This window comes from Dendrobates tinctorius, unplaced genomic scaffold (genome assembly GCF_039654945.1).
Source record: "Dendrobates tinctorius isolate UK_male_01 unplaced genomic scaffold, ASM3965494v1 ptg000199l, whole genome shotgun sequence".
Lineage (NCBI taxonomy): Eukaryota > Metazoa > Chordata > Amphibia > Anura > Dendrobatidae > Dendrobates > Dendrobates tinctorius.
This window is the reverse complement of record NW_027361866.1, coordinates 10,184,807-10,199,899: the sequence shown is the minus strand read 5'-3', so window position 1 is coordinate 10,199,899 and position 15,093 is coordinate 10,184,807. Positions and strand designations below refer to the sequence as shown.

Sequence of the window (15,093 nt, the reverse complement as noted above, 5' to 3'; positions counted from 1 at the left end):
CATCGCTTGGAGAACTGATTGACTGGTTGGTCACACTAGTCAAACATAGTGTTTGACGAGTGTGACCAACTTTTTTCTACTGATGCTGCCTATGCAGTAGTAAAAGATAAAATGACCGCGAGACGTCGCACTCCCGCAAGATCGGGATGTTATTGCGGTCATTCACGCAAAGGATTGCTAGGACCGGGAGCGTGGAGAGAGGCAGGAAGGTTGCGTGGGACGCCGGAAGGTGAGAATAACAATATTTTTTATTTTAATTCTATTTTTTACAGGGATATGGTACCCAGAGCCCGGAGGACAGTATCCTCTCCTCCGGACCATGGGTACCATCCGCAAATGTTCTGCTTACTTTTCGCATGGTGGGCACAGCCACATGCAAAAAGTAAGCAGAACAATGCATTCCTATGTGGGTGGAATCGCCGCGATTCCGCTAAATTAATGAGCATGCTGCGCTTTTTACCGCGAAGCGATTCCGCCGCAGAAAAAAACGCAGCATTAGCACAGCATTGCGCAATCCCATAGGATTGCATGGGATGCTTATTTTTCGCTGCAAAATCGCGCATTTAAAACCGCCGCAAAAACGCGAAAAAAAACGCGACGTGTGAACTCAGCCTAACTGTTAAACACTCAGACTGGTTACACTTCCACCACCCAACAAAATGTAAAAGGTTAATTCAGAACTGGCCGGGGCCACTGTGCTGTATAATTTACCTAATTGTGCACTCACCTAGTGCGACTACCGAGCATTTACCTGGAAAACTGTAATACTCAAATGAATTCCAAGGGTGGCCTATTGGTGATGCAGCACAGCAACTTACAAACTTAACAAAATAACTCTAAACCCATTAGGTAGAACCCAGTTAAACTGTGTGTGCGTGCATGCTCCCACCGTAATACTTGGGGTAGGCCTGAGCTTTGGGCATACCGACCTGTGTCTGGTCACTGTATTGTTGCAGAGATGAACCTGCCTGAAAAATGGCTGTTTGACCAAGCGATGCCGAGTCTCTAATTGGTGCCTGGTAGCACAGCTGGTTTGCTGGAGGGCCCTCCAGGCGAGTCATGATTGTTGGATCCTGGGGATTTTGGCTGTGCTACTTCCTGTGGATGTCGTCACTCCAAACTTCTTCCCTGCCAGTGAAACTGGAATAGGACGGTATCTTTTGCTACCCGATGTGATCTTTGTTCACCTGGAACACCCAGCTTTGCGGATGGCGCTCAACTGGGATGTCACATGTCCTCCTCCTTTCAGTTCTCACCTCGCTCTCCCAAGATGACCACCAAATCCACCCGTTCCTGTTAGGCACTTCCTCCTAATTGCTTACACTGTCCTCTGACCTGGGCACACCGGATATTGAAAAGTTCCTCATGCTTGAATCTATGCGTGCAGTCAACGGTGCCTGCGTCCCATTAGAGCGACCAATGAGGTCTGACTCTGCAGTCACATGAACCATAATGCAATTATCCATATATCTTCATGTTTGGGCGAGAGGAGTTCCCCCTCTATCCAACTGACTGCCTATTGTGACTGATACCATGTGTTTTGTGTTATGCAAAAGTCTATATAAATGGATCTTACCATGAAATCTTCCCTATGGGAGGCTCTTTCTTTCTACCTGACATGGTGGAGCCCTCCTTTATCAGCTGCCATATCCTATGATGAGTCCTATTGGGATGAAATGCGTCGGGAGGCGGTTCTCTTAAAAATGGCACAAAGATTTCAACTGTCATGTCCGCCATGTTTGTCATGTCTGCCATGTCTGTTTTGTCTCAAGAACTCCTGGAGCGATGTGCATACGCATATCTTTTCTGCTGTCCTGTATGTTCACTAGAGCAGTGTGCACACTCACCTTTTGTCTGAGCTGCAGGATGCCTGCGTTTCTGCTCTGCCTTCTGTGATCTTCTCGTCATGTCTAGGATTCCTGATGTGTTCCTGCCTGGATCCTGCACTGTCTGGTTCTGCAATCATCTCATCATGTCTGAAACGCTGATCATGTGACCTTTCCTAGGATCCTGCACTGTCTGGTTCGGCAATCATCTCGTCATGTCTAGAACTCTGATCATGTGACCTGTCTAGGTTTCAGCACAAGATCTGCAGTCGTCTCGTCATGTCTGGAACTCTGATCATGTGACTGTGCTCTGTTATCCTGTGGATCTGAACCTGGAAGGGCTCCCCTGGTCCTGACCTGGAAGAGGAGGTGCTATGCCCTATATCAGGCTGCCCCTTCCTATGCTCAGGGCCTGAGTATTGGGTGGTGTCCCTGCATGGCTGCTTGGTCTGTGGGGCGCTCCCTCTCTTCTGTGCCCTTGCACTCTGCTCTGTCGTGCGTCTCTGCACACGCTCCGTGCTCGTACTCCATCTCTTGTCCCGTGCCTTGTCTTATGTTTGTCCGTTGTGCCATGTTCGTCCTTGTCCTGGTTGGACTTGTAGTCCTTCTGTTATTCTCTGCCTTGCCTGTTTTCGCTATGCCTTGTTCTGTACCTTGCCTTGCTCTGCCTTGTTCCTCCCTATGGTCTCAGTCTTTGCTTGATCTACCTCGCTCTCTCCTATGGTGCTCTGTAGTGCTCCCTGGCATACGCACCATCCCTCCTTTCTTTCCTTTCATGCTCTTTTCCATGTCTAGTCCCAAGGCTCAGCCTTGGCCCGACTCTGGGCTTCGGCCTACGCTCCGCTGCTAGACTCTTTCCTATTATGCTCTCTTGCACATTTTCTAGGCTAGTCCCAAGGTTCTCCCTTGGCCCGGCTCTGGGCTTCGGCCTACGCTCCGCTGCTAGCTCTGTTCTTGTTCTGACCTGATTCTGTGTTTCTGCCTATGCTTCCGTCCCTGGTTCCGTACACTGCCTAAGCCCTGCCTTGTTTCTCGTCTTGTCTTCCCTTGCTCTGTTTCTTCGTGTGCCCTTTGCATATGCCTGGCCTTCCTAGCCTCCTGTTTGTGCCTCAGCCGTGCCCGCCCTAGCCATGCCCGCCTGCTTGTGCCTCAGCCGTGCTCGTCGGTCAGTGACAGCTGTGTCGCCTGCCATGCCTCAGCCGGGTTCACTGGAGTCTTGCCCGTCTGTCAGTGCCGCAGCCCGATCAGCTAGCCAGTGCCCCAGCCGTGCCCTCTGTGCTCCCTTGCACTTCACGCTGTTTCCGCACTGTGCTCTGCGTGCTCTCTAAAGCACGCGCAGGCCCTCGCCTGCCCATGGCATACCTCCCCGTGCTTCTGTAAAAGTATGCGCAGGCTTTGCCATGTCCCCTGTCGTGCCCTCTTGCACGCACAGGCCCTAACCCTGTCCTGGAACCTGTCCCTGGCGTGCCTCTCTGCATGCGCAGGACTCTGCCTCATCTGTCCCTGGCGTGCCTCTCTGCATGCGCAGGACTCTGCCTCGCCTGATCCTGGCGTGCCTCTCTACACGCGCAGGACTCTGCCTTGTGACCTTGTGCCTTGGCGTGTCTCTACACACGCACTCTGTCTCGTACCTTGTGCCTTGGCGTGTCTCTACACATGCACTCTGTCTCGTACCTTGTGCCTTGGTGTGTCTCTACACACGCACTCTGTCTCGTACCTTGTGCCTGGGCGTGTCTCCACGCACGCACCCTGTCTTGTTTTGTGAACCCTGGCGTGTCCCCTACACACGCACCTAGTCTTGAACCCTGGCGTGTCCCCTACACACGCACCTAGTCTTGAACCCTGGCGTGTCCCCTACACACGCACCTAGTCTTGAACCCTGGCGTGTCCCCTACACACGCACCTTGGCTTGAAACCTGGCGTGTCCCCTACAAATGCACCTTGCCTTGCACCTAGCCTTGGACCTCGGCGTGTTCCCTAACACGCACCATACCTGGATATCTGTCGTGCCTCCTTGCCTGAAACCTGGTTTGCCTGCAGGATGCCCGGAACCTGCCGATCGCTGCCAGAGATCATGAGCTGGATGACTGCGGCCTGACGTCCGGAGCTGATGTCCGCAGCCTGATGCCTTGATGATGTCGATCGTTGCCAGCAGTCCGGAGTCCGATGCCATCGTGCTGTTACCTGTACCTAGGCGTGCCACCTGGCACGTACCATGCTATGGACCTTGGCGTGCCCACGCACGCACCTTTCTGTGTTTGCTTTCTCACGTTTTTACACTGTATGTGATCCTGAGTTATCCTAATGAAGATACCTTGCACCTACGTCTTGTCTTGCCTTGCTTCCTGCTCGTCTTTATAGTCAGACACTTGCAGTGTCCCCCTGAGCCGGCCGGCTGGTTCCAGCAGTCGTGGTGGCTCACCCCCTTGGTCTTGCCCCTGACACTCCCTGTATAGGGGGTGGATTCTCACAAGGTAAGCTCGTCCTCGGTGGGTGGGTGCCATGACCCAGAGGGTCCACTCAAAAAATGGGCTCAGCAGGAGCTGAGTCCGTCACATCAACTCATGATATGGATGACTTCCCAGTGGCTTAATGTCCACAGCTCCACATGAGGGTTTGTAAACTCTTTGCCAGAGGTCCAAACAACAACTGGAATTGGTTAGACCATTCTAGTTATTTGTATGGATCTGTAGAACACTATTGGAATTTTTGACTGCATGTCAGTGGTACTGGCATAGATAATTCTGTTACACTCCATTGGGTATTTTCACTACACTGCCAATTGTATTGGCATAGGTAGTGTAAGAGGTTACAGAGACTGGTTCATGCCCTTACTCCCTAAGCACATCCCGGGTAAAGCTGGCATTAAATGTTAAATGTCTTCCTATGTATGTCCAATATGTATATATTGTTATGTCCTGTAATTCTGCTATGTTATATACTGAATGTACATATGTTAACGTGTAGGGAAAGTGTAATATTCAAATTAGCCCACAAAAGGGGGGCACAGTAGTACGCCAGAGAGAAAGATAGGAACTAGTTAATTTAGGAGGGGCCAGCTGTGGGTAAGTTAGTGAGTTTCCCACACTTTAGTCAGTCGGGCCTGGGACCCCAGGCAGGGCAGTTGGCCATGCCATGTTCAAGCAAACAAGAATAGTTCATCCAGGGCTTAAGAGTAACAGTTCACTAGGAAGGTGAGGGAATACAGGGCAGTTTCAGAATGGTGACTGTCAGCTACATAGGAAGGCGCCTGAGTGTCTAGAGCGAAACGGACTGGGAACTCCGAAAGCTAATCAGACTGGTCAGACAGAATGCTGCGGTACCGGAGAGGATGGTATGACCCTGAAATATTCCTAAAGAAGTGAGGGACAGCACAGGGAACCAAAATGTCATGCTTTGAAAAGAATTGTGTGCTGTACCTGCGTTTGGACTAGACGAGCTGAGTAAAATTGTTTGTTTTAAAGTGACACTTGACTCTGCCTGTTTTTGCATGGGACTTCAAGAGGTATGTCCCCACCAGATCAGAGAGGACCCTGATGGACAAGAAAGCTGACAAAGAGGTACGCTGCCAAAGGGACATTGTGTGTATGAAACAGAGCCAGGGTGTGGGAAAACAGCCACGATTGCGGGCCATGACTACAGCCCTGGCTCCCACTTCAGTATAGACTGTTGGTGCCCATATTGAGCTTGCTTGTAATTTTTGCAGGTTCGTTAGGGTTCTGATTTTTTATGTTTGCTGTGCCTTCGAACTTGTTAAATATACTATTAAATGTTATGTTTTAGGAATCTGAGGATGCAAATTACATTGAAAGTACGATGCCTGGTGAGGGTATGTCAGTGATGACTGGCACCAGGCTCCCCAGGCCGTATAGCTGTCCTCGGCCTAATAAGAACAGTCTAATTCTGGATGTGCCCAGTGAGTGGTACTAGCCAGTGATTGACAGCTATCTCTATCTAGTCATAAAGGGAAGAATGTCAGTCCTTTAATAGGATGACCCACTGGACTGCTATGCATATGAAATGGAGGTCAGGGTTGTAGTCGTGGCTAACAGTGGCTGCTCTGTCGCACCCTAGCTCCCCATCACATTAACACATTGTCCCTTCTGTAGTATACCTTTTAGTCCACTCACTTGTAAGTCGGAGTCCTCTCTGGTCTGCCAGGGCTTCTTTCCTTTCAACATCACACAACGACAGTCAGAGTCCAGATCCATTTTCAACAAAACAACTTTGCTCAGCTCGTCCAGTTTAGTCACAGAAACAGCACAAGATTCTTCGCAGAATATAACCATTCCGTTCCCTGTACTGACCTTCTCTCCTCCATGAATATCATGGTTCCGTACTGTCTCTTCCAGTACCGCAGCTTCCTGACTGGTCAGACTAATCCACTTCAGAAGTTCCCTGCCCGCTTCCCACTCCGAAGGTGAAGTCAATGGATGGCTCTTCCAATCCTTACCAGGTCATAGACCTCCGGCATTTAGGGTTGTTCCCATTACGTTAGCTGCTACCATTCTTATGCTGTCCTGATATTCCTCTACACCTGTGTGACTGTCAGCTCCTAGGCCCTGCACGGCTGGGGTCCTTTACTTGAATGTTTCTAGACATGACTGTCCTGTCCTGGCTCCCAGCTCTCACTGACTGAACCCATGAAGTTCCCCAACTAGTCTTAGTTGGCCCCTCCTAGCCAGGCAAATCCTATTGGTCAAGCTAATCCCTATCCTATTCTATTGTGCTCCCCTACTGGTCTAAGTCCTACACTTTCCCTATAACTCCTCAACACATAAACATATGTACATTGCATTACACAATACAACAACATTATAAGACATATGCGATATACCAGCTTTACAGGGACATAGGAACGTGAGCAAGGAGAGTGGGGCATAAATGGGCCCTCGTGCACCCCTTACACATACACGCAATAGGGATTTAAATTTGTAAAGTGCTAGTTATATTGAATGTTTCCCAACAAAATTGTATATTATCAAGATGATCAGCTCCTCCTGCTCTAAAATATCCTGCCTGCAAAATAGATACCGTTCTCAAAACAAAAGATTTTCTTTTATATAGTCTCATTAAAAATAACCCCTGCCAGGTGAATAAACCAGTTTGTCTAAAAAAAAATTTTTTTTTAAATAATTTGCAGTAAAATAAATACATATTATGCATGTCAAATAATCAATGTGATTTGAAACAATTTAAATAAAAAAAAAGTAATTGAACTGTAAAAAAAAATCTCTTGCTAATTCTAGCAGAATCAATGTTTTGGGAGACCTGGAAAAATTTGTTTATTTCAACCTGTGTGCATGAATAAAGAAGTAAATATCGCATATGTAAAAACTTACTGTTTCTTGTCTTTTAGTGGAATCATCTCATAGATATTTTGGTACTGACAAATCATTTCATCTGTTGTACTATCAACATAGTCGAACAAAGTAGCCCATGCCTGCAAAAAAAGTTTTCATAAAAAAGTGATTATTAGCTATATTCGTTAACATGGTTTGGGTTCCACATCCTCACTAAGCAATAGGTTTCTGAGATTATCATTTTTTCACGGGTGCTTCCCTTCTGTCTTTCCTGCTAAAGATTTGGCTTTTTCCTGACTGTTTTTCTGGTTACTGCATGCATGGTGACAGATTCTCTTTAACCCCTTCACTACCAAGGGTGGTTTGCACGTTAACTCCCGGGCCAATTTTTACAATTCTGACCACTATACCTTTATGAGGTCATAACTCTGGAACGCTTTCATGGATCCCAGTGAATCTGACATTGTTTTCTCGTGACATATTGTACTTCATGGTAGTGGTAAAATTGCATTCAAATAACTTGCGTTTATTTGTGAAAAAAATGGAAATTTGGCGAAAATTTTGAAAATTTCGCAATTTTCCAACTTTGAATTTTTATGCCCTTAAATCACAGCGATACGGCACACAAAAAACGTAATACATAACATTTCCCACATGTTTACTTTACATCAGCACAATTTTGGAACCAAAATTTTTTTTTGTTAGGAAGTTATAAGGGTTAAAAATTGACCAGCGATTTCTCATTTTTGCAACACCATTTTATTTTTAGGGACCACTTCACATTTGAAGCCACTTTGAGGGGTCTATATGATAGAAAATACCCAAAAGTGACACCATTCTAAAAACTGCACCCCTTAAGGTGCTTAAAACCACATTCAAGAAGTTTATTAACCCTTTAGGTGCGTCACAGGAATTTTTTGAATATTAAAAAAAAAATGAACATTTAACTTTTTTTCACAAAAAAAATACTTCAGGTTCAATTTTCTTTATTTTACCAAGGGTAACAGGAGAAATTGGACTGCAAAAGTTATTGTGCAATTTGTCCTGAGTACGCTGATACCTGATATGTGGGGGGTAACCACTGTTTCGGCGCATGGCAGACCTCAGTAGGGAAGGAGCGCTGTTTGACTTTTTCAATGCAAAATTGGCTGGAATTCAGATCGGACACCATGTCGCGTTTGGAGAGCCCCTGATGTACCTAAACAGTGGAAACCCCCCAAGTGACCCCATTTTGGAAACTAGACCCCCCAAGGAACTTATCTAGATATGTGGTGAGAACTTTGAACCCACAAGGGCTTCACAGAAGTTTATAACGTACAGCGGTACAATTAAAAAATCATATTTTTTCCACAAAAATGATCTTTTCACCCCCAATTTTTATTTTTCCAAGGGTAACAGGACCCTAAAAGTTATTGTGCAATTTGTCCTGAGTACGCTGATACCCCATATGTGGGTGTAAATGACTATTTGGGCGCATAGCAGAGCTCGGAAGGGAAGCAGCGCCATTTGACGTTTTTGGCTAGAATTGAGATCGGACACCATGTCGCGATTGGAAAACCCCTGATGTACCAAAACAGTGGAAACCCCCCACAAATGACACCATTTTGGAATCTAGACCCCCCAAGGAACTTATCTAGATGTGTGGTGAGAACTTTGAACCCCCAAGGGCTTCACAGAAGTTTATAACGTACAGCAGTACAATTAAAAAATCATATTTTTTCCACAAAAATGATCTTTTCACCCTCAATTCTTATTTTTCCAAAAGTAACAGGACCCTAAAAGATATTGTGCAATTTATCCTGAGTACGCTGATACCCCACATGTGGGTGTAAACCACTATTTGGGCGCATGGCAGAGGTCGGAAGGGAAGCAGCGCCATTTGACGTTTTTGGCTGGAATTGAGATCGGACACCATGTCGCGTTAGGAAAGCCCCTGATGTACCAAAACAGTAGAAACCCCCCACAAATGACACCATTTTGGAAACTAGACCCCCCAAGGAACTTATCTAGATGTGTGGTGAGCACTTTGAACCCCCCAGTGCTTCACTGAAGTTTATAACGTCCGGGCGTGAAAATAAAAAAATCATATTTTTTCCACAAACATGATCTTTTAGTCCCCATTTTTTTATTTTCCCAAGGGTAACAGGAGAAATTGGACCCCAAAAGCTGTTGTCCAATTTGTCCTGAGTACGCTGATACCTCATATGTGGGAGAAAACTACTGTATGGGCACACGTCGGGGCTCGGAAGGGAAGTAGTGACGTTTTGGAATGCAGACTTTGATGGATTGGTCTGCGGGTGTCATGTGCGTTTGGAGAGCCCCTGATGTACCTAAACAGTGGAAACCCCCCACAAGTGACCCCATTTTGGAAACTAGACCCCCTAATGAACTTATCTAGATGTGTGGTGAGCACTTTGAACCCCCCAGTGCTTCACAGAAGTTTATAACGACCGGGCGTGAAAATAAAAATATCATATTTTTTCAACAAACATCATCTTTTAGTCCCCATTTTTTTTATTTTCCCAAGGGTAACAGGAGAAATTGGACCCCAAAAGTTGTTGTCCAATTTGTCCTGAGTACACTGATACCTCATATGTGGGAGAAAACTACTTTATGGCCACACGTCGGGGCTCGGAAGGGAAGTAGTGACGTTTTGGAATGCAGACTTTGATGGATTGGTATGCTGGTGTCATGTGCGTTTGGAGAGCCCCTGATGTACCTAAACTATTGAAACTCCCCACAAGTGACCCCATTTTGGAAACTAGACCCCCCACGGAGCTTATCTAGATGTGTGCACTTTGAACCCCCAAGTGCTTCACAGAAGTTTATAACGCCTGGGCGTGAAAATAAAAAAAACATTTTTTTCCGCAAAATTATATTTTTGCCCCCAATTTTTTATTTTCCTAAGGGTAACAGGAGAAATTGGACCCCAAAAGTTGTTTTGTAATTTGTCCTGAGTAGGCTGATACCCTACATGTGGGGGTAAAACACTGTTTGGGCACATGGCAGAGCTTGGAAGGGAAGGAGCACCATTTGACTTTTTCAACGCAGAATTGGCTGGAATTGAGATCAGACGCCATGTTGCCTTTGGAGAGCACCTGATGTGCCCAAACAGTGGAAACCCCCAATTATAACTCCAACCCTAACCTCAACACACCCCTAACCCTAATCTGAGCCCTAGCCCTAACCCTAGCCCTAACCCTAACCCTAGCCCTAGCCCTAACCCTAGCCCTAACCCTAGCCCTAACCCTAACCCTAGCGGGAAAATGGAAATAAATACATTTTCTTTTAGTTTTATTATTTTTCCCTAACTAAGGGGGTGATAATGGGGGGTTTGATTTACGATTTATGGCGGTTTTTATGTTTGGCGGCTGTCGCACGCTAAAAGACGCTTTTTATTGTAAAAATAGTTTTTGCATCACCACATATTGAGAGCTATAATTTTTCCGTATTTTGACCCACCGAGTCATGTGAGGTCTTATTTTTTGCGGGACGAGTTGACGTTTTTATTGGTACCATTTTCGGGCACGTGACATTTTTTGATCGCTTTTTATTCCGATTTTTGGGGCGCAGAATGAACAAAAACCAGTGTTTCATGAATTTCTTTTGGGGGGGTGCGTTTACACCGTTCCACGTGTGGTAAAATTGATAACGCGTTTTTATTCTTCGGGTCAGTACGGTTACAGCGATACCTCATTTAGGTCGTTTTTTTATGTTTTGTCGGTTTTTTGCAATGAAAACTATTTTATATAAAAAATAATTATTTTTGTATCGCTTTATTCTGCGAGCTATAACTTTTTTATTTTTTCACTGATGATGCTGTGTGGTGGCTCGTTTTTTGCGGGACAAGATGACGTTTTCAGCGGTATCATGCATATTTATATCTGCCTTTTTGATCGCGCGTTATTGCACTTTTTGTTCGGTGGTATGATAATAAATCATTATTTTTTGCTTCGTTTTTTATTTTTATTTTTTAAGGGGTTCGCTAAAGGGGTTAACTAATGGGACAGTTTTATAGGGCAGGTCATTACGGACGTGGCGATACCAAATATGTGTACTTTTATTGTTTTTGTTTTTTTTTATTTTGAAAAAATGGATTTATTGGGGAATATTTTTTTTTTTTTTTTACTAATTTATTTAGCGATTTTTTTTAAATTATTTTTAACACTTTTTTTTTTTTTTTTTACTTTATTACCTTGTCCCAGGTGGGACATCACTGTCCTGTGACAGATCGCTGATCTGTCACATCACAGATCACTGTGACAGATCAGCGATCTGACACAGGCACTGCTGAAGGCTTCCTCATGCCTGCGCTTTGCAGGCACTGAGGAAGCCAGCTTCCTCAGGCCCCCGTCGCCATCTTGGATTCGGGGGCCTGGAGGAAAGGAGCCCCCGCAGCAGCGCTGCACATTGCGCTGCCGTGGGGGGCTCAGGGAAGCACGGAGGGAGCCCCCTCCCTGCCGATGCTTCCCTTTAACCCCCGGTACACCGCGATCGCGTTTGATCGCGGTTTGCAAGGGGTTAACGTGTCGGGGGCGGTCCGTGACCGCCCCTGACACATTGTGCCGGGTGTCAGCTATGATAATTAGCTGACACTCGGCCGCGATCAGCGGCGCTCACCATGTGGGCGCCGCTGATCGCGATGACGTAATATTCCGTCCATGGTAATTAGGTCCATGGTCACATGGACGGAATATTACGTCAATTGTAGGTAAGGGGTTAAAGTCTTATAAATAGTCTCATGGAAGTGATTTTTTTTCTTAATTCATATTAACTTTGTGGACTGACTCTGTTATTCCATACTCAGCACTCACTTGGAATTCACATTTTTTCCACCTCCCCTGTACGCACTAATAAGGGGTTGTTAAAGATGATTTCTTCTGGTGGGCTTAGGAAACCTCAGTATAAGATCTCCTTCACAAGTCCGCTTAAAAAAACATACACATGAGAAGGTTTGTTTTTACTATCCGTGTCGTTTTCTGTTTGCTGTCCATGTGTACGTGGGTCGCCCTCCCAGGGCTGTGGGGTACTCGGTACCGGGCCGGTCTCTCAGAGGGGATTGTCACAGCAGTGGTGACCCGGTCTGTGGCCCTGGGCGCCCATGTGTAAAGGGGGGTATTGAATGGTGGAATAAGGTTGAATGGTTCGTGACGCCACCTGTGGTGTTCGGCAAGGGGGGTGTTAGGCCGACGCTGCTTGCAGATCCTCTGGGACTGATGATATGGCGCAGCAAAGATGTTATAGCTCCACACAGGTGAAGCTGTAGTCCCAGGGCAGTGTAGATAAGCGTTGCAGGAATGGTGCAGTGTAGGCACAGGGATGTAGTGGTGCCAGGTATGTGGAGCAGGAATGAGTGGAGGACACCAGGACATGTAGTTCCAAAGCTTTACTCACTGTCTGTTGTACAAACAGCTGCCTGCTTTTGTGCCATGTCCTCCGGGTTAGGGACTCAGTCAACCTCCAGGCCAGATGGAATACTCCTTTCCAACACTCCGCCAACATGTGCCTTTCTGAACGTCTCCTCTTATAGCGCCTTTAAATGAAGTACTCCTAGTACTGAGTTACACTGGAGTTCCTCCTGTCCGATGTTCTTATGAACTCTACTTGTACGGCAGACAGCTGTAGCCTGCTTCGGGGACTCCTTGCTACTAAGTCCCAGCTCACTATCCAGTTGCTGTTGTGCCCCCAAGTCTTGTGTGGGAATAAAGCGGTCACTACTTCTATTCCTCCGGTGTCTGCTGCAGGACCATTAGTATCCATACAACCTCGGGGACCGGGTCCCGGCCTTACGCTTAGAACTTCTAGGAAGGGTTCTCTTCTAACCCACGTCCTCTGTTCTCTTTTACTCCTCACGTTCCCTACTAATCTTTCTTTCTATGGAAAATCAGGCTTTCAGTCTATGTAGCTCTCTCTCTCTTCCTTTCCTGTGCCAGCAGACCCAGGTCACTGGGATCTGCTGCAGCACTTCCATCCATCTATCCCTCTCTCTGGGGATCTTCTTCTCTCTCCAACTGAACAACAACAACCCCTACCTAAACTCTTCCCACTCTCTTTAATGTCACTAAGCTCCACCCACCACCCAGCACGTTTCATGTTCCAAGCAGGGAGCCACCAATGGGTGCTTTGCTACACTCCAACCAGGGAGCTGCCGAAGGTGCTTTGCTACACTACTTTGTGGTGTGGGGTGCAGGTGTTGGAGTGTTTTCAGGAGCCTCCACCTTACCTGGATGGTGGGGCACCACACCTCAGGAGGAGGTGCAGTACCTCTGTGGCGACTGAGTCTCAGTGGCGCCACATACGTGTGTACCATCCCTGTTTAGGTTGTGTACCCTTCGTGTGACACCCAAGTGCCGTCGATGTGCACGTGCGTACCATCTTTGTGATATCCAACTGCCGTCCATGTTACACGCACCAGAATAGAATGCAGAATAGAAATTACAGATTTTTAGGTATTAAAAATGTGCAAAAATATAGACAAGCAACATTCAAAAGCAGCAGAATTGAACTAAACTATTCAAAAGGATGAGTATAAATGCTACCTACATTATATCCAAACTACATTAGTAAGTTACCTCTTTCAAAACTACATTCAGGTCATGTGACAAATGTTTGTATTCAAGCTCAAAGAATGGTACAAAAGCGTGGAAAGCCAAGCATCCTCTCCTCTTCAGCACTCGAACTGATTCATTGATAAACTTGTCTAGTGTGAACCAATGGGCAGCAAGTCCGACATGTACCAGGTCCACAGAAGCGTCCTTCAGAGGCAATTTCTCAGCCGGGGCTACCCTACAGACAGAGCACAAAAGATTACCAGTGTCACTTATACCATCTATTCCTCTCATTACACCAGCAAAATTAGGAAATCCAGTTTAGTACTCACATGTACGACACATTATTTGCCAAAGTCATTTGTTTAGCCACATTTATTTGGGATTCACTGACATCTACTCCCAGGACCTGCTTGAAGTGAGGAGCTAGAGGCAAAGTGTAACGTCCGGTCCCACAGCCAACATCCAGCGCCATTTCAAGGGGCCGCCCGTTTGTCTAAAACAAAAAGAGAATATACAGTTAAGTAAGCAAATATTAATAGTATATGTAAATATCATAGTGTACTTAGTTGCCACTATTTTGATAAAAAAAAAGGGCAAAAATCATCCCACCGCCACAAGGTGTACCAAATTGGGATGGTCCCAGGCCCGGATTGGCAATATAACCAACCGGGCATTTTCCCGCTGGGCCGCTGTCATGTGGGCCAAGGGCGGCAGCGCCCGATCATCTGGCCGCTTGCCAGCTGCTGCGGCCACTGTTGCTCCTGCCGCCGGCCCTCTGCGGGCATGGCGGTGATACTAGTTTCCAAGTTCCTCCCGCACTGCAGGGAGATAAGCTACCACGCCCCCCCACGCACCCCATCGTCGCCGTAGCATGAGACACCCCCCCGCAGCCACTCACAGTGTCGCTTGCCTTCGATGTTCGCAGGACCTGTGATGAGGTCACAAGAGGGGAGGAGTCAGGGGTCACATGACCAGGAGCCTTTGTCCAGACCCCTGATCATGTGACCCCTGACTCCGCCCCTCCTGTGACCTTATCACAGGTCCTGTGCGCTCAGCCTTGCCTCTTGGTGTCTGCTGTGCTGTTGGCTGTTGTCATGGTGCTGGATGAGATAAGTATGTGTGGGGTCAGGAGGGGTTAACAGGGTAGATGTAGCAGAGCTGTATGTGTATGGGGTGTACTGAGCGGAGCCGTGTGTGTATGAGGTGTACGGAGCGGAGCCGTGTGTGTACGAGGTGTACGGAGCGGAGCCGTGTGTGTGCGAGGTGTACGGATCAGAGCCGTGTGTGTACGAGGTGTACGGAGCGGAGCCGTGTGTGTACGAGGTGTACGGAGCGGAGCCGCGTGTGTACGAGGTGTGCGGAGTGGAGCCGTGTGTGTACGAGGTGTACGGAGCGGAGCTGTGTGTGTATGAG

General features: G+C 47.0%; 1 protein-coding gene across 1 annotated transcript in view; it reads right to left on the bottom strand.

The window, feature by feature from the left end:
- LOC141056741 (putative methyltransferase DDB_G0268948) overlaps positions 1-15,093 on the bottom strand; it is a 65,030-nt gene that overhangs the window by 30,186 nt on the left and 19,751 nt on the right. Inside the window, exons 2-4 of the mRNA XM_073553192.1 lie at positions 14,010-14,173; positions 13,702-13,915; positions 7,169-7,269 (exon numbers count right to left, since the gene is read on the bottom strand). Of these exons, the coding sequence (XP_073409293.1) occupies positions 7,169-7,269; positions 13,702-13,915; positions 14,010-14,173 (479 nt within the window). The remainder of the gene's footprint in view (positions 1-7,168; positions 7,270-13,701; positions 13,916-14,009; positions 14,174-15,093) is intronic.